The 19,238-nt window shown below is 32.9% G+C and overlaps 1 protein-coding gene across 2 annotated transcripts in view; it reads left to right on the top strand.

The window, feature by feature from the left end:
* Window positions 1-19,238, top strand: part of LOC144854866 (signal peptide peptidase-like) — an 83,741-nt gene that overhangs the window by 1,422 nt on the left and 63,081 nt on the right. The window contains exons 3-9 of one of the 2 annotated variants that reach the window (XR_013614712.1): window positions 473-555; window positions 833-918; window positions 1,216-1,301; window positions 1,970-2,153; window positions 2,420-2,540; window positions 3,104-3,292; window positions 3,881-5,145. Coding sequence is in view for 1 of the 2 variants with exons in the window: in XM_078712866.1 (XP_078568992.1) it covers window positions 473-555; window positions 833-918; window positions 1,216-1,301; window positions 1,970-2,153; window positions 2,420-2,540; window positions 3,104-3,292; window positions 3,881-3,968 (837 nt within the window). In the remaining variant the exon portion in view is untranslated. Of the gene's footprint in view, window positions 1-472; window positions 556-832; window positions 919-1,215; window positions 1,302-1,969; window positions 2,154-2,419; window positions 2,541-3,103; window positions 3,293-3,880; window positions 6,006-19,238 lie in introns of those variants that run through there. The other variant, XM_078712866.1, reaches the window with a different exon arrangement.

Raw genomic sequence — 19,238 nt, 5'->3', positions numbered from 1 at the left:
AATATATTTGTCCAAAAAGAAATTCATTTGAAGATTAACTAAAGCCTATTTTACACTAGTCGAATTTGTTCACACGAATCAAAAGTGTGTCAGCTTATACGCATGCATATTCATGTTTTTTCCACCTTCCTACAAAATATGTATACGTATAAGCTGCCGCTTTTGTTCCGCACGAACAGATTCACCTAGTGGAAACAGACAAAGATAATTAAAACATAGCTACAAAAATATTCAAAACAATTAATGGTGATTTTACTGAATTGATTAAACAGCCTGAATAGAGAATACAATACAAGAATTAAGGAAGTGTTTTGTTCTAATTGAACAGACCTTATCTTTGTAAATCTTATCTTTACAGCAGACATTATCTTTGTAAATCTTATCTTTACAGCAGACATAATCTTTTGTATAAGCATTGAGAAATAAGCCATTGAACTAATTAAATAATAGTTGTTTTATTTTTGTATTTTAGTTTTTTTCCAAGGAATACATAAACCTTTTACTGACGTTTTATTTCTTCTGTCTTGGAGTACTTGCTATTGCCCACATTCTTAGGTGAGTTATAAAAATAATTACCTGGCCTGACTGGATTTTAGTACAGTTTCATTCAAATTGTGAAAATCACATATATAATCACATTTATATCTTAATCTCTGTCTACACTACCAAAACTTTATGTGAAAAAAAGTGTGATGTATCCATATGGTAGTGATATGCTTAAATATTGTATGACGTCATCTCACATTTTGTTGTCACATAAAGTTTTATAGTGTAGACAGAGCTTTATAGACTTTTTCATTCATTGATAACTGTTTTGTTTTTCTTTTGATAGCCCTGTGGTACACAAACTTCCAGACATTTTCACAAATGTTCCATACCACATGATATTCACACAAGGAGAAGGGGAACAAAAGGAAGGTAATGTAAAGTACTGATCTATTTGTTTTCTCTACAAAAGTATGCAAATGAACTGAATGGATTAAATTAAATATGTATGTTTTTATAAAATATTTAATGAATTTATTTATGAGGTTAATTTATACCTTTCTGTGATACTACTACTAATTTCATTGTTTCAATGATATGTTAATGTTTTTATTTATTACATTAATTACACAATCGTGATGAATAATTGAATAATTTCGTTCCATTAAACACTATTGCACTGAAAGACTATTGTCATTAAAATATACTTTTTATTATATTATTTTTCAGAAATAGTAAATCAAGAATTTGATCGCAAAGACCTCTTGGCGTTGGTGGTATCAGCTGGATTTGGTATTTGGTACCTTGTTCAAAAAGTATGATTGAGCCTTTAATTTGTATACATTAAAATTTATCCTCAACTCCTGCTTCTCTTTCTATAGTTTAACTACAATCTAAATCAAAACAATTTTGTGATCTTTTTTCTTCCAACCCACACAATTACATTGTGAGTACTCCTAGAGAGCATATGTAACTCTGCCCAAATGTAAATTGACAAAAACCTAATATTTATTGAGTAACATAAGTGCCCACATCTGGACCAAAGTTGTTCTTTTGCCTCAGACAGACCTGCCCAGAAAAGTCATACACTGCCAAAGAAACCAGACATGAAAACATAACCTCCTTAGCAGATATAATAGAGACCTCTCTTTTTATGATGCGCCACTAGACTGCTTGCCTGTGGTGTCAAATATACATTCTGCACATTACACGGTAATACATATTAACATGCACAAAATGACTCTTGGGTTGCGTGCCATATTTTTGTGAAAATGAAAGGTCGACATAATAAAGTCAACTTCCAGAGAAACTCTTCTAGTGCACATCTCTATACCCATGTGACTTACTATTGTGTTTTATCCATAATGTTATAACATAGTCCTAAAACCTTCAAGATCTACAGTGGTAGATTGATTGCTTTCCCTTCTCAACAAGTAATTTATATACTATAATTTACTAATTACAATACATTTCTTGTCTATAGCACTGGATTGCAAACAATGTGTTTGGTCTTGCATTCTCGGTGAATGCTGTTGAATTTCTTCAACTCAACACTGTCATCACTGGTTGCATTTTACTGGGTGGTCTATTTTTCTACGATATCTTTTGGGTCTTTGGTACCGACGTCATGGTTACTGTTGCCAAGTCTTTCGAGGCACCAATCAAATGTAAGAGTTTTGTTTTCATTACATTTTTTTAAAATTTAGAATCAATTATAATTTTAAATGAAACTGTATAATCAATTGAATTGATTGTTGGGTTACAATCCCATTAGAATGAATAATGTTAATGTCATATTCAATGCAATACTTCAAACGCCATGACATGTACGTACATGATTTGTTTTGTGCAATGTGCAATGACGTTCCTTGAGAAGGCAAGCTATTTGCGATAAACCTTAAACGTCATCCTTGTATATTTTATTTCTTTCCAGTGGTATTCCCGCAGGATTTGTTGGAAAATGGTCTTGCTGCCAATAACTTTGCAATGCTTGGTCTAGGAGATATTGTTATCCCTGGAATCTTTATTGCTCTACTTCTTCGATTTGATGTTAGGTAATTTTTTTCCTTTTCAAATTTGTCTCTTATAAATAAATTGGAGTTGGGCACAACATTCTATTGGACACATAATTCATTACAGCCTTCAAGCTTTTTAGTTTTAGTTGTAACTTATCTAGGATATCATACTTGTCATTTATTTATGAAGATGTCAAAATTAAGATATGTTCTAGTATTATAGGGCAATTGTTGTGTGGGTGTTGATGGTGGTAGTTTTCCATATAGGTGGTTAGTAGGTAGTAGGACAGTTTGTTCAGGTGTAGTTATCCTGGGTGGTAATTGCCTTGCGCCAGTTGTCAGTGATGTGGGAACCATGCTTTTTTAAGTTTTGTTGTATTGTTAAATGATTCCCATAGAATAGCAGTTTTATTAATACTATTGACAGAGCTACCCTACTCAAAGAAAATGAAATATATACTTGTATTGTAGTTTGGTTGACTGTCATGTTTCTAGAATCTTTTAAAACTGTTTTAAGTAGGTGGTCTTTCCCCTACTGGTACTGTACACTTATTGTTATTCTTGTTTTTATCATATTTTTTTTTATATTTCATTTACTATAGTAAGAAGACAAACAGTCATTTGTATTTTTATTGTGGATTTTTTGCGTACATATCTGGACTTGTAACCACCATTGGCGTGATGCATTTCTACAAACATGCTCAGCCAGCTCTGCTATACCTTGTGCCAATGTGCATTGGATTCCCCTTGTTTGTAGCTCTTATCCGTGGTGAAATTAAAGATATTTTAAAGTAAGTGTTCTTTTTATTTCAATAAAATTTAAGAGCATTAATATCGGTGAATGAACTCACTTATGAATGTCTTTGGTAATCTGCTGTATATCCTCGGGTAATCCCACTTTGGGTCTGATTTCATAAACAGGCATATCACCAGATATTCAGTTTGGTTGTAGGCCTCTCTCTTTAGCCAGTTCAGATGAGTTTTTACAAGAAATGCTTACCAATCATTTTTTTCCTAAACCAGAGATTCCCCACGTATAGTCCCACCCCCCAAAGTCGGTCCAATGTCGTGTTCTAGCGGGAGGGAGGAGGGGATTATACCAGAGGATGTATGGTAATAGTAATAATAATAGTATATTAAACAATGCTCTGTAACTGACAAAATGCCAAATTTAAATTTAGCTAAACTTTCTTTCTATTATCGCTATAAATACCGAGTATGCAGTAGTGTAAGTTATATTAATTACTTTTGTTATTGTATTATCAATAAACAATAGAAACAATTGTGCATGTTGGTACTGTGCACAATTCATAATAGTTATACACAAAACACCATTCATACAAGTTTCAGAACATTAACGGTAAAATTGTTTTTATTAGATATGAAGATAGCCCAGAAGGAACTAAACATGAAACGGACAATGAAGAAAGTATAAAAGAAGAAAGTGACGAGAAGAAATCAAAATAGACTCGCACTACTAATGGGTGCGATTACAATGTTCAGTATGCTGTCGTACAATTCCACATAATGAGTAAAATGAGGCAGAAAACGAAATTATCGCCAATCACGGCAACCTTAAGGAAATAGCTTTCGTTGCGTTCATTGTACTGTACTTAATATGCTTCTATCCGTGTCGTTAGTATTGCGCAAAAATGGCTTGCTGGTACACGTTGCTGTCGTTAATTTGTCGTTTTATCCAAACCTTTTTTTCGTAATGATAACTAATAATGAAAAAATACCACACTGAAACCACAGCACTTATTCAATCATATTTTATTACATATTCTTCAAGGTCATAAATTTTAAGATAAATCCTCAATTTTAATTTTTTATGTCCCAAAATGTCCATCCAGTCAGGATTTGCGCCTTTCATATGACAATATTTTGATATAAAAAAAAAATACCACACTGAAACATCAACATAAGTTGTAACTTGTCACTTAATCATATTTTATTACATGTCATCAAAATTGTTATCTGAAGAAAAAAACTTATTTGTAACTTATGTCTGGAGATTTTCATCTACCCCATCAGGGAATGACGACGCCAGATTGTATGTGTGACGTCTGAGATTCGGTGTTCTCGGTTTCCCCGGTTGAGTGTCCACATCTCGGCATGTTATTAAACAACCTGGAAACACAAATGACATAATTTTTTCTCGTTTTGATCGAAATCCCATGATTCTTATCCACAAATGATTACATGTATCACTTTGTATAGCTTCTCCATATTAAATTATAATATTCAAATTTAATATTCCTGTATTATTTTTTTTTCCTGTATTACAAAATATTATTCATTGAATATTTTTTGTTGTATACACACACTTTCTTAAAGCTTTTTATTACTTTTTATTTATTCATGTAAAAAAGTAAATAATTAAAACTTGTGCATTTAAAATTATTATTTATTTACATCAATAATGCTATTGTTGGAACAATCTGTCTTTACAATTTGAAACTTGTCATCTTGGGTCAGTTTTAAGTCACTTTTTTTAAATTTTCTTTTCGACAGCGCCATGAGCAATGACCGTTGAAATGGCGTTTTGAAAATGGAACAATTTATTGAATAAGAATATAACATAAAGAATAAAATGTTTTGGCAAGTGGATTCAATTTTATTGCTCTATTGATGTTGATCTTAAGCTCTAAACTTTATGTGACAAAAAATGTGATGTGCCCATATATGGACATGATAATGTCATGTCACTACCATATTTGGGCACATTACATTTTTTTTGTCAAACTAGTTTGATAGTGTAGACAGAGCTTTACATAAACAATAATAACATTTTGTCATTGGATTCCATTTTATTCGTTTAAAATCCAGAAGTTTTGGCCAGTGTTTTCCATTTTATATTAATTGTATAATATGTTATGTTGATATAATAATGTTGGGCAGTGGTTTTTCCATTTTATATTTGTATATGTTATGCTAGAGTATAAATAGGTTTTGTTAAATGCTCATTGCGTTTAGAGGTGACAGAATGATTACATTAAGCACCACTCTAGTCACACACTTCATCTCATATGTCATTAAGTAAACATTTTAATGCGTTTTAATATTAGCATATCATTATCTATAGGCCTATAAAATATAGTAACTTGCAGCTAAAAATATTTGAAAAGAGGTTTGTAACCGTGCACTGTATTCTTCATATGGTTTATATTTTAATCTAAAATTCTATTTATTTACAATTTTGTTCTTACCTTTTTTTAAACTGAAGACTAAAAATGTTTCAATGGATAAAAATAGTGTTGGTATCTAAATCAATAAATACAAGTTTAATTTAAATAATTAAATTTCTATTCATGATTGGAGCTAAACATTATTTATTTAAATCTGTTGAAACATTTTTCCTCTTTATATTAAGTGCTATTACAAAGTATATTCTTATAAGCATGACCATTTACATTAACTCATAAATGTCAGCTTTTTATTTGTTCGTTTTAATTTGAAATATTTTGCACATTAATATTTGTTTTTGGAGAATAAATTCATCATTTCAAATTTCTGGAGTTGGATTAATTTACTGAAAATGTTCCTCGTCAAAAGACGACACGTCAAAATACGAAATGTGTTTCTAAAATCGTGTATACTGCCCTCTACTCATTTGAACAATCTTAACTCTGTATACTACATACTACACTATCTTTGATAGGCCTATCCGTGGACAGAATGATGAATATTATTTTATCCATAGTATATCCTATAGATATTAATAAACAATGGCCGTTCACAATTAAGATAAAACTACGTAACGCTTAAATGCGCTGCCCGTGTACCCTGTATTGTGTCACCATCGGTTAGGTATATTGCTTAATGCATCCGCACCGAATCTGTGGCGCGAAATACAGTTTCGGTCTCAGTAAAAAAAACCGAAATCTCGCATTCGGGGCAACTTTAACCACCTGTTGCTAACCCCCCTAACGTCTTGCCTACACACATGAATCAGCAAAACTCTTACTTGTCACCTCGCTTGTCATCCCCCTCACATAAGCATGGCGACCCCCTCGTGTCCATTTTGTGTTAGATATTGAGACATATAACCCGAGATATTACCGAACCGGGGGTCTTGCACCTGTCAAAGGCAGTCACCTGGTGGTCGGGAGAGGGGGATATAAGACAGTCGACTCTGGTGATTGTTATCATAATGACTGCTTATTTAGGTGTAAAATCAATCCTAGAAATGGTCAACTTGTATCCATCAATGTAGGAAATCACATTACAAAATGTCATGATTAACTTACCTTATAGCTTTAGCCCTATATAAAAAACTCATTATCCTCCTATCCCAGACGCACCCGGACTCCCGTGAGTTTTCACCAAACGTCAGGGGTCACTTTTATCTTGTCAATACGTATCTGGCAAACATCAATGTATGATGTAATGTTTCAATTTATTTTAAGCAATATCCTTGACACTACGGCGTACGTGTGTGTGACACGTTGTCCCCTTGGCCTTTTGGCTAAAAAATTGTATAATTTTATGTTCAGTGCTGTGCGATAAAAAATAATGACCTTAAATTTGTATTTATTAAAAAGAACACGCTGTGTAAGGAACTCCACCAACATTTAAGTGAGAACAATGATGTGTAGATATACATTGTACACAGGAAAATGAAAGGAAAAACCAACAGCAGTAGTTAGTAGTAGGCCTATTCATTTTAATTTTGTAAACCCCATACTGAGAACATTTTCCCACGTTCCTACTCTTTTGTTACCTAATAATCATTAAGCTCTTCTTTTAGGCCTACTATACAGTTTCATTGAAGCCAAACCCTTCAATGAATTTGGAACTGAACAATCGGGACTACACAAAACAAAAATCAAGCTTTCTGTTTATAAAAAATCGTCAATGGGTTTGTAAAACTACAAACAGTCAATACTAATTAAAGCTACCCATATATCACTTGAGAGGGTAACATACCACCCACTAGATGGACTGCCGCCTTGTTTTGTAGCGGGTGTGAATGCACCACAGCACCTGTTGTGCCTACCCTGAAATCTTTATTGAACAACAAAAGGCAGATTAGATTAGGCGAGTACTGAGTGATAATCTGAGACCAATTAGTAAGTTATCCTAGCGATAGATTTCAACGAAGAATAGGCAATCATTACGATAGGGCCTTCACCGCGGAGGTCCTTCTTAAAGCGTGTTTTTAATTGACTCATTAGATTACCTATACCACACAGATGAATAGATGGTGACAAATAGAAATGCATCTATTAAGAGCATGATAATGGAAGGACAACATTACTATACACAACAAACAAGTTTAGGTTTGGGAAATTTAACAAATCATTCCCATAATTCTAATCATTTATTTTTGTCCATCATTCCCCATCGTTCATGTTGTCTCTACCTTCGTCACGATAGATCATGATAGATACCTTAATCATTAGGGGCCTACATATCTAAATCAACACTGTAATGTTGGGGATAATTCACGTGTATGAAGATAATCAACATGATTTTTATCACCGTTATCAGGCTGCCGTGACGTCATGAAGTGGATAATCCACAGACGTGGACACAGAATAATTTGAGATAAAATAACTCCAAACAAGACATCCTAATATTTGCCGTGCTCACGATAAAAAGAGTACTCTTTATTTGGAGCAGTTGCATATTATTTTATCTGAAACGATTCTCGTCGTGATGTGGTGAGTTCTCATTATCCGTGTCAACCTTGACTTACCATCATCCATTGCTAATTTATCAATAACATTGGTTCTGCCTCCCTCCCCACTCCTATTATTATTTTTCATCGTTGTCTATCAAGGTGATGATGCCAGTCCTACCATATAATGTTATCATTGTATATAACCTCTTACCTTCCAAACTGGGAACACCACCATTTTCAGATGTTTTTTTATCTTGCATGAGGAATCGTACCCCTGTGTATCATTTGTCACAACTGTTTTACGGTGCTTACAATTTTGTGAGTATTTATTAACGACTTCTTCGAACGTATGAAAGTGCATGTCATCGATGGTGGTGCATGTGTGGTCGATCATCGTTGTATGAAGTTCACGTCCTGATGATAAAAATTAAGTTGAGCAACTGTTTATTGTACAAATCATCTCTCTTATAAATTGTTATTTTAAAATATCGTATTGATAAGGAAAATTCATACAAAAGAATACAAGTTAGGCATAAATACATTAAGTTAAAACTCTCCAGGACCTCTGCCTCACTATCAAACCTCCTCTAACCGGATGACAGAACTTTATTTACCTCGCTCGATCACAAGTTCGTCTTTAAAGTTAAGCTCTGTCTACACTATCAAACTAGTTTGACCAAAAAAAATGTGCCCAAATATGGCAGTGATACGCCCAAATATGGTAGTGATATGGCATCATGGTGTCCATAATATGGGTACATCACATTTTTTGTCACATAAAGTTTATGTGTAGATAGAGCTTTGGCTATTGTAAAATAAAAGGTATAGGCCTATTTCACTCTTCCCTATAATAGGTATACATATTACTATTCATACAGTAATAAACTAAAAGTTCAAGAGTACTTTTCTTAGCCCCATTCGTTCAAATGCCGAGATCAGAGCACTGTTTTGTAAGAGTTACAACAATCCTGTACGCCACGAGGCAAGGTCATCACACTTCATTTTATCTAGAAGTGAGCACTTCAAAAACTCTTAGCATGCTCACTCCTACTCACTGGAATCCCTTAAATACAACGTCCCATTTGTATTGACATTTTTTTAATTGTTTAACTGATAATTTTTGATTAATTGTATAAAATATTTATTTGAACTGTTAGACGTGACTTGAAATAAGTCCTTCCAAGAAATAAACCTATATTTACATCTGCCAATTGAAAGAAAGTTGAAACATCGGTTGAGACACATCTTTTGTTTTTTCGAGTCGTGTTCTGCCATTTTGCATGTGGACATATTTCGGGTCTTTAACTTTAATATAAAATACTTTTAATTTTCCATTTGTTTTCGTATTCGAAGGCAATGACTCTCTCGATGATATTCCATTTATAATAATGAGAAGAAAGACACCGAGGCGCAAAGTTCAATATCTCCATTTTACTTTTCAGTATTTCTATATAAAAATAAACTCGTAGCCATAGCATGTGCGTATATGTGCCCACATTATGGTAGTGATATGACATCATCATGTCCATATATGGACACATCACATTTTTTTGTCACATAAAGTTTGATAGTGTAGACAAGGCGTTAGGCCTCATATAGCAGGTTAATACATTTTTTTTATAACATCTCCCTGGTTGAAGGAAGGGGCACGAGAATGTGGATGTGTGATTTAATAACGCCTCTAACAATCAATTTTACTGATGATGTTCCTTTTAGAAATGCGACTAATGAGATTGTTTTGACATCTATGATTTAAAAACTACAATACCGCGTTTCTGTGTTAATTGTTGCCGAGAAACACACTAATTGCCATAACAACATAACAAAGAGATGCCGATCTCTTATCAGTTGCTGTGAGAACAGATGTAGAAAGTGTGATTTACAACATGGATCAATTTGATGGAAAACAAGATAAATGTTGATACACGTTTTGATAAATGTTACGTTTGTGTGTTTTACATGTGTAAACAGAGATCATGGTTTTAGATATCCAAAAGAATTTTAATAGGATGGATATTTTTTACAAGCAAGAAGATGTCGTCAAAGCGGGGAGATCAAATATCATAATTAAATGTGGTCCGCAACTGTAATCGAATGTCACTTATAAATTACAGCTTTTTTTTCAATTCCAAGATTAATGCAAGGCCTAATATATTTCTACTAAAATACATGTATGAAAAAGCGTATTCAACAGTATAAATAAAAAGAAGTAAACCAATATAAAACACTGATTTCCACAAGGGCCGCAACGCAATGTAAGCTCAACGTAATTCGGCAATTGATTCGAGCTGCCGCTTGTCATTGGTTAAATCGCTTGCGTTGCGTTGGCGTCCTTGCGCTGCGTTCCAAGTGTGAACCAGGAACAGCATTTGGGTATAGAGTACCGTAAGATACCATAAGCTGGCGTTGAATGGTTGCGGAAATCAAAATCTGTAATGTTTTTGACTGCTCACCACTTTCCCCAAGTCTGTATTTTTTGTCTTTCTTATTTCAATTATGAAACGCCATATGTGCCAAAATATTTATCTACCAATATTAAGTCAAAACTTCGTCTGGAACCCAGACTAATTTTAATACTATTGAGACTAACATTGATATTTGTTTGTATAATCATTAAAGATAGAGTATAGATAGTAAAGTGCAGACCAATGCTGAGGCCCAGAAGGACATCCGAAAACATTGGAATCGTTTATTAAGTTGACAGGGGCTGGTCAAGCACATCACAAGATGACAGTTTTATACTTTTGCTTTTCCGCTACTCCCCTGTTATACTTATATTATGTTTGTTTTTTTGCTATGTAGAAAGATTGAAAAGAAAGAAAGAAAGAAAGCCAGTGACATCATGATGAATCTCCGCGCGCTTAATTAATCTATACAGATCAGTAAGATGAAGAACAATATTGCATCATTAGGAATTACTTTATTGGGATTACGTAACAGATTCTATCTTTGCTTTTGATTATGATTATTCCGTTGAGAAAAAAAAAGCATGAGAAAATGTCTTTGTGTTTTAAAATCTTATGTCCCTTCTTCTTCTATGCAAAGTGGGCTTGTGTGCTTTTGATAAAAAGGGTTTAGCGGATCCGATTGAAGAGTATTGGGCGTCTCTTTTTATTCTTTGCGTGTTATCCATATTTTTAAGATGTAAGTACCTACAGCATTACAATAGCACTTAAAATGTGGTCCCTTTGGTGAAATTGAAATAGCGCCACCTTTCCTTCACTTTACATTAGGCTTTGAACAATTTTTACCGTCCGAATTTTGTCAATTTGTCAACCATGTCGTTTGTTGTGTTGTTGAAAAAAATAACTTTTTACCACATAAGTCTATACTGTAGTATATAGTAAATACAAATAGGCCTAAACTTCGATTCTCCATGATTTGTATCACAAACAACGGCCTATGTGATTGAATCGACATTAATTAGTTTAAAATAATGATTCTGATGATTTATTTGTAGTTTGACCTTCTCTGAAAGTTGAACACGCTTCTCTAATTAGCAAATTTTTTCTGTCAAATTAAAGGAATATTGACAAGACGAAAAAGATTATACCTCATGGGCCGAGTGAGACACTTTTAGGCGCCAGGTGCAACCCGTGCGCTTCGTAATACTAATAATTAGTGGTTATCACTTCTTAAAAATGTTTAGAGATCGTCTGCAAACGCACGTGTTCCCAGCGTCCAGTTGCACACTTCACGCGTCATTGCACACATTGGCGCTAGCTCAAGGATCATATAGCTCCACATTCCAAAACCTGTGGTTTCTAATAAGGCGCTAATCTACCACACGTGGGTAATCAAACCCAAATAATATTTGATTGATTTGACACTGTCACTGTATGGTAACAGTTATTTTACTACTGTAGGCCTACTGATATGATGTTTGTTGGGGTTATTGCTGGTTTTCTGCATATTGATGTCCTCAATAGCCAACTGGACAAAACATGTGCTGTGTGGTAGGCCTACAGAATCCCGAATGTGTTTTTAATACCAAAAAAAAAAAAGAATTGAGGACCTTTCTAATGAATCACCACATTCCTCTTCCGTACCTGGGGTAACTATATACAAAACAATTTGGATATAAGTTATTAAGTTTCTTTAATGTGTTTTCTGAACATTCTTTTGTTGGCCATGTAACTTGATGTAGAAATATGTAGAATGAGTCATGCTTCTCACGAGAACATTAAATCATACGAAAATGGAAAGTTTAAATAGGCCTAAAGTTATAAAAGATCAAGTCTCATGTTAGAGGTTCTTTCTTTGTCTCGATAGACCTACGTTAATAAATTTGTATATAGGCCTAGGCTTGGAGTGTTCAGTTGATAGATCTGTATGTTATTGCCTTGATAGAATGGGTATTAGGCCTAAGTTATCGGATTTTGTGGACAGGTATGGAAAAGGTAAAATTACTAGGCCTAGGCCTAAGTCACATTTTGTTTGATATCAACAGAGGTAAATTATTCCAACACTTGAATTTATTCTCCCAGCATTCATTAGGCCTTATTGAAATGTAAATAATACACGAGTTTCTGTTCATCAAAGAAAAAGATGACTGTAAACAAATCGATACCAAATGATCAAAGAAATTGACCGACAACAGGTGAACTTGGCAGCTAGGTAAGTCAACACACCTATAGAATGTAAGTTGTTGATGTACAACACTTAAAAACCCGAACAATGATAACAGAACTCGATCGAAACACCTGCATTTGTGACTTACGGTTTGCTGTGCTAATAACATTTAAACCCTTCACTTTTGGGATATGACGAATCGAATATACCTGTCTTTCCACATTGTCAATAATGTGCATGCTATTTCTTTCATTGCCTGACAAGTGACACATTCTACAAAACCAAAAATACACAAATCAATTTTTTAATTAAATTCTCATGACATTAATTAAATACTGGCTCCCCACTAAAAATGGGTGCAGTTTTGGAGAAAAAAAAAATTCCGAGAATTTCAAATACTTCTGGTTACTGGTTACTGACCGTTTTGGGCTTACGGACGAACGGAGCCAGTGCCCCGAGACCTACGAGTGAGTCTCGAAAAGTGAGTCGCCAACGGCAACTAAACGATAATTATCAACTTTTATACTATACCTGTCTATCGAAGCGATCAAATACATACAGAGAAATGCATTGTTGTGGGTTCATTTGTAAACACATCACCAGCCTGAACACCTGTGTGTAGATATAAGCCAGTAAATGTCAATGAACTGGGTCGAGGTTTTAATACCTTACTCACGTTCCAAATTATTGATATGCTTATTAATGTTATATTATAATAAATATAAAACTATACTTTATATCTTTATTATTTTAATTTAATCCACGGTACAGCATTCATCCATAACAAGAAATAAATGAAAATGTTATAAAATGTCAATAAATTAAACATTAATTGCAGAAAAACACGAGCAAGAGATGATATATAAAGTTTATATTTTAATATATTAGGCCTATATATACAGTATTTACTTTTTAAAAGAAATTGTTAGACCTATAAACAATTTCTTTTAAAAATATACCGTAGGCCTATATAATGACGTTAAAATTGGATGTACCCGTACAATATAGGCCTACAGTACCGGTAACATTTTTTAATTGGAAAAAAAGACTTCTAAGGAACAAAACAATATATTTTTTGTCAAAATATCAGAAAATCGAGGATGGTCCTAAGATAATAGTAATAGTAAGGTTTAGGCCTATGTAAATAACTGTTTAATTTATACCATATTAGGCCTATGATATTTAATTAAAATTAATTAATAAACGGACATACCTTGTAGTAGGCCCAGGATTTAATGTTAGTAGGTAACTTCGGATAAATACTGTAAGTTAAAGATATTTTAACCTCTATTAAGTTTGTCAAAATCTGCAACAAGAATTTTGAAAATCATATATGATTTTCCGTTTTTGTATTTGTTGTATATATGGAATATTTATTCTGAAACAAAGTGATCAACAATGAATGCCGTATACCAACAAATGCTTCTTTGAAAGCAGACAAAATAACTACGATGCAAAATGAATCAATGAACGGGTGAATTTTAGGATGAAATATTCTTTTTGTCAGGAATCGAATGCCAATCAGATGTTTTGGAAAATGTTCTTTTGCAGAAATTTCAGTCAAATCAAACTACTGGTGGCTAAGCTATATCTTGACGTAACCTGACAAAAAGGTAGGCCTTTGCAGAAGTTATTTTTTCCAACATTTTCAATATTAAAAATAAAATTGGGTCATACAGTAAATTCAACAATACAATATGTTCCCAAGAGAAAAACTGTTACGGAATGTCAAGAGGTTTAACGAACTTCCCCATTTTTATAAGCCATAATGTTAACACTGTATTTTAAAACTTGCACCTGCCGGAGAAAAATTCGATTAAATAGCATTACACTATTTTCTTAATTTTCCCAGGATAGTTTAACTGCAGTCTATTATATAGTGAGTATATTTGTGAAATATAACAAAAGATTGTAGTGTTAGCGAATACCAGGAGTGTAGTGATTTAGCTAACTCGTTCATTGTATACCACTATTTTGCAGTTATCCCGTACAGGTCGCTGGTCGTACGGTATGCGATAACAGGTTTAAGACACAAGACTCGTTTCCTATATTCTTTTCATAAATGTGTTTATGTTTTTGCATAATTAAACAACAGGTATCTCAACGGTTCTTAACCTTGTACTCGAAACAATTCAAAAATTTAAAATCAAATTTTGATAAGTTAAGAACGAAAATGAACCTTTTCAACGAACATTACAATATAAGCTGAAGTAAGTTTTCTTCAAAACCACAGTTGAGTTCTATCAAACATTTAGAAAATCTTTTCAAGACTAAATTTGATTTACAAAATACGTTTAAAAATTGTAGGTTAGAATATCAATTTATAGTGTAATATTAATAGTTAAGCTAGCTTTTATTGCCATAAATGCAGTGCTTGGTGCTTTTATTCCGTTCCTTCCCATCACTTCTACAAGAGAAACCAACCCCAACCAACTCTCTCCTCTACTGAGGATTTTTCAATGATTATTTTAAAGTTTCTTCGGTTTTATTGCATCATCGTCCATTATATTATTATCGTCGCACCATAGTTTAGCCAAATTTAAGTCAGAAATATGAGTGCTTCTCCTTCTTTTCCCTTTTTATTATATCGTAATATATCGTATTTTGTTTCTTTTTCTTCCCAACTTTTTTTAACTTTTTTCTGGTAGCCTTGGCGTAAAGTTGTATAGGTTTCCTTCCACACATACTATGTTTTTATTAATTATTATCTTACGTATTTATATAATTATTATTTTATGTAGGCCTATTTTCAATGTGTGAATAGAGTAGTAGACTAGCATTTTCATTTACAATTATCAACTTGTACCGTCTGTATGCTGACGTCACTTTTTTTTAAAAGAACAAAATAGTATATAGGCTACTCCTCCAAATCATAATTATCTGTTTAAAGGCGGATGCTTTCGGTATTCCCTTTGAAATTGGATTGAATCGTAATCAATTAAAAGTTAACCACTTTTGTGAGGGCGCTTTTTTATTTCATTATACTTAATAAAACAAATTGAAAACACAAGTAATTAAATTCTGTGTAGCTTAGTACCAATAACCTTCATATTGTGGTACTGATTGTATACATAGATAGGGTATTTTTTCAAAGTTGATATTCAGGGCTATTCTTAATGGGGGCGTTTAATCACCTTCCTCGAGGTATTGTGTAACCACAATCTTCGCTGATCTCCATTGTTTGTTTATAACGACACCGGAGCGAAACGTATTGTTATCCAGTTACTTGGTCTGAACACGTGTATGTACTCTCTTTACTCAAGAATCCACAGGTATTGTAAACTCCACTCGACGGCGCCAGTTGTCTGGCCCAACATACGGTGGAACAATGGACTAACATAGCGATACCCAACTAAGATAAACCCAATTGGCATTCTTTACTGGTAGGAGTGACAGAATTTGTCTGCATGTTTCTACCACGTCTGTATGGTTTCTTCAACACCTGGGACGTCTGAAGGAATGACCAAATTCCTAGAAGATTCTTCAAAAAGCAATTGTTTTAGTGACGTATTGTTAACACTTGTTAATAAAATCGTATGGTAATGATGACACATTTTTGGCACCAATATTATCCACCAGATGTCATTACATACTTTTAACCTGTCGGTTTTAAATCCAATTGTTCTTTTATTACATCGTTCTTATAGCAAAACATTATTATATAAAAATTTAAAATTTGGCTATGTACTTGCTATTGCGATGTACCAAACATAATGATAGTTAGTAGGCCTATGTCTTGCAATAATACGATGCGATCGCGATCATGCATTTTCGATGTATAAAGTGAAAGATTCTTTCAACAACTTCCTTAATATACGACCGTTCAAAAATAAAATAAATATTAAAATAAAAAATAGCTGTTTATAGTAAAAAAAAACAGTGGGTCCACATTTTGAAGATCGGAAGGTGAACAAAATTGATTTTATATTGGCCTTATGCCCAGTTTGTGAATTTAATTTTAGAAATACAATGCCATGCAGATCAACAGCCTATCATTAAATACACAAGCAGCGCTTGAATTATCACTATAAAAGTACGGAAAACAATTTTAAAAACAGCATACAGAAAAAAATGTTATTCTTGGAGACTGAAGGACTGGCTTCTAAGTCTGGACCTCTATTGATAAAAGTAGACATTCTATCATATACCGGTACGGTAACACACATAATGCCATATACTCTATATTGGGTCCTTACATGCCCATTGTGTTTTAGCCTAGCCTACCCTTGTTAAAGAAAACGTATGTACTAAAAATATATTGAGCAATCGGTAACACATCAACAGATGTTGAAAGGTTATTCCGGTCATGTTTTAAATGAAATATAATTAACTTGAGGATATGTTTTACAATTTAGTTTCAACAATATCCATAACTAATGAAGCAAAATCTACCCCAGGCCCCATCAGTGAAGACGTATTGTTCGTGGACGATTAAACTAGACCTATGATTTGTTTCACAGTATTATGGCGAATTGCAAGTAAGGAACGATAAATCTTTTTCCCCAAAGGCGGACTACAGATTTACTTTTATTATTAATTCTTTTATTTCAAGGACTTTTAGCAATTATTGTAAGAAATATTTAATTTTCCCACAGTCGTTGCAATGTACTTATTATCCAATAAGGAACAACATTAAAATATGTATATAATATAATTAGACAGATTTAAAATGCGCATTTATATTCCAGAATTAGTTCAAGATATTTATCATTATACAAATTATTTATCGCTATGTTCATACCAATAGGCATAAGCATGTGAATGGTGTTCAAAGAGGTATTATTTATTAATATTATTTATTAAATTATATTAATTATTAATATTATTTAGTGAGTTTTCGTTTCAAGACAAAGGACGAACGTTTGTTTGTTCTGTCGCACTTTAAAACCTGTCGTAGTTTGTAAAAAAACGAACTTTGAAATATTAGTAACTGAGCTGTTGAAATTCATAATCATCACTATATGTATTTTACAATTAACTTTGGTGTTTTATGTAACTCCAAACGCTAAATCAATAACAACGGGTTAGGAAAAGTGCGACAACGTTGCAATTAAAAAATCTACTAAAATATACATTTTTCTATACGCATACACACGTCAGGTTCATAATTAATAAATTAATCTATTTAATTACTTTCTTTGTGACAATTTGCTATGGTATTGAAATACCTGTAATTTTAGCTAATTGTGTTGTTTAATTAAGTATCTATATAAATTATATTTATTGATTCAATCCTGTTATGGGCGACTTTGGTCGCTGTTGGAAGAAGGTGAAATAAAATATAAAAAAAAAAACTATTGATCATGTACATGGCGATGTCTTATGAGAAATAAAAACAATACGGTATATATAGAACTTCTTTAATATCTCACTCGACGACTTCAATTACAAATAGCGTGAGAGCATGTTTCCCGTATCACAAACATGACATTTGTAATTATATTAATATGTTCAGTTATCATAAATAGGTCTAGTGCAATTTAAAATGGAAAATAGCTATTTAATCACTACATACAATACCAAGAATGCTTCTATTGTGATAGATAAGTTGTTAGTGTTACCATGGCAACATATATGACTCTTATACGGACAAGGAACCTCCTAAGATGTAGGAGGGTGGTAGATGACGTCATGAACATCTAAAAATAAGCATACATCTGTGATTTTGACGTCACAAAAAAAATCTCAAGAGTACTTAAAAATACCATAAATAATCATATGGCGATTACTTCAGGTATTCAATTAATAATAGATCGCGTGTTGCATGATGGTACTTATTTCGACGGAAGCTGAAAGTCAAGAGAAAACGACGCCAAGTCTGATTTGAGTGAATACGTCTTGAAAGCAGTATAAACCCCTTTAAGCTGACTGATTTACTTGAATCTATATCCACATGTGTGGGTTATATTTTTAAAATATGATGTATCATGATAATTTATATAACCGACTCTCAAGGCTGTACTCACTATCGTTATGATTACGTCATCACTTCAAGTCATATTTCGATATATTAACCATTTGTTCATATTAAACAACGACCATACGAAATAGCCTTCCAAAATACAATTATATATGATCAATTTATTATTATAATATATTATTTGGCCTGAAATATTTGCAGAGACCTACATTTTCCCGCTCAGATGCTCTCCCCACTTAGTTAAGTGAATAATCACGTGAACCTGCGAGTATTTGATACATTCTTGTATTCTATTCTTTAATCTTATGTATAGACTGTTTGATTAGTATTGAAAATCAATCATTATTTAAATCAATGGCATAAAGTGAAAACATTAACTATTTAACATACAGTAGGCCTATATTTATAGAAGTTTTACCAGTATAGCCCACAAAGCTTATAGTAATAAAAAAGAAGGACCCTAACTTCTCCATAAGTTCTCACCATCATCTTTTACAGTGTCACGGATCATTAAAAAAGATCTGTATTTTATTTGTACAGTAACATGTTTTATATCACAGAAGAAAAAAAACATGTTTCCTTACTTAACCACCTGTTATACTTTCTTCAAACTTTCTAT

The sequence above is a fragment of the Antedon bifida genome, chromosome 10 (assembly GCF_963402885.1).
Source record: "Antedon bifida chromosome 10, ecAntBifi1.1, whole genome shotgun sequence".
NCBI lineage: Eukaryota > Metazoa > Echinodermata > Crinoidea > Comatulida > Antedonidae > Antedon > Antedon bifida.
This window is presented reverse-complemented; position numbering and strand designations above follow the sequence as displayed.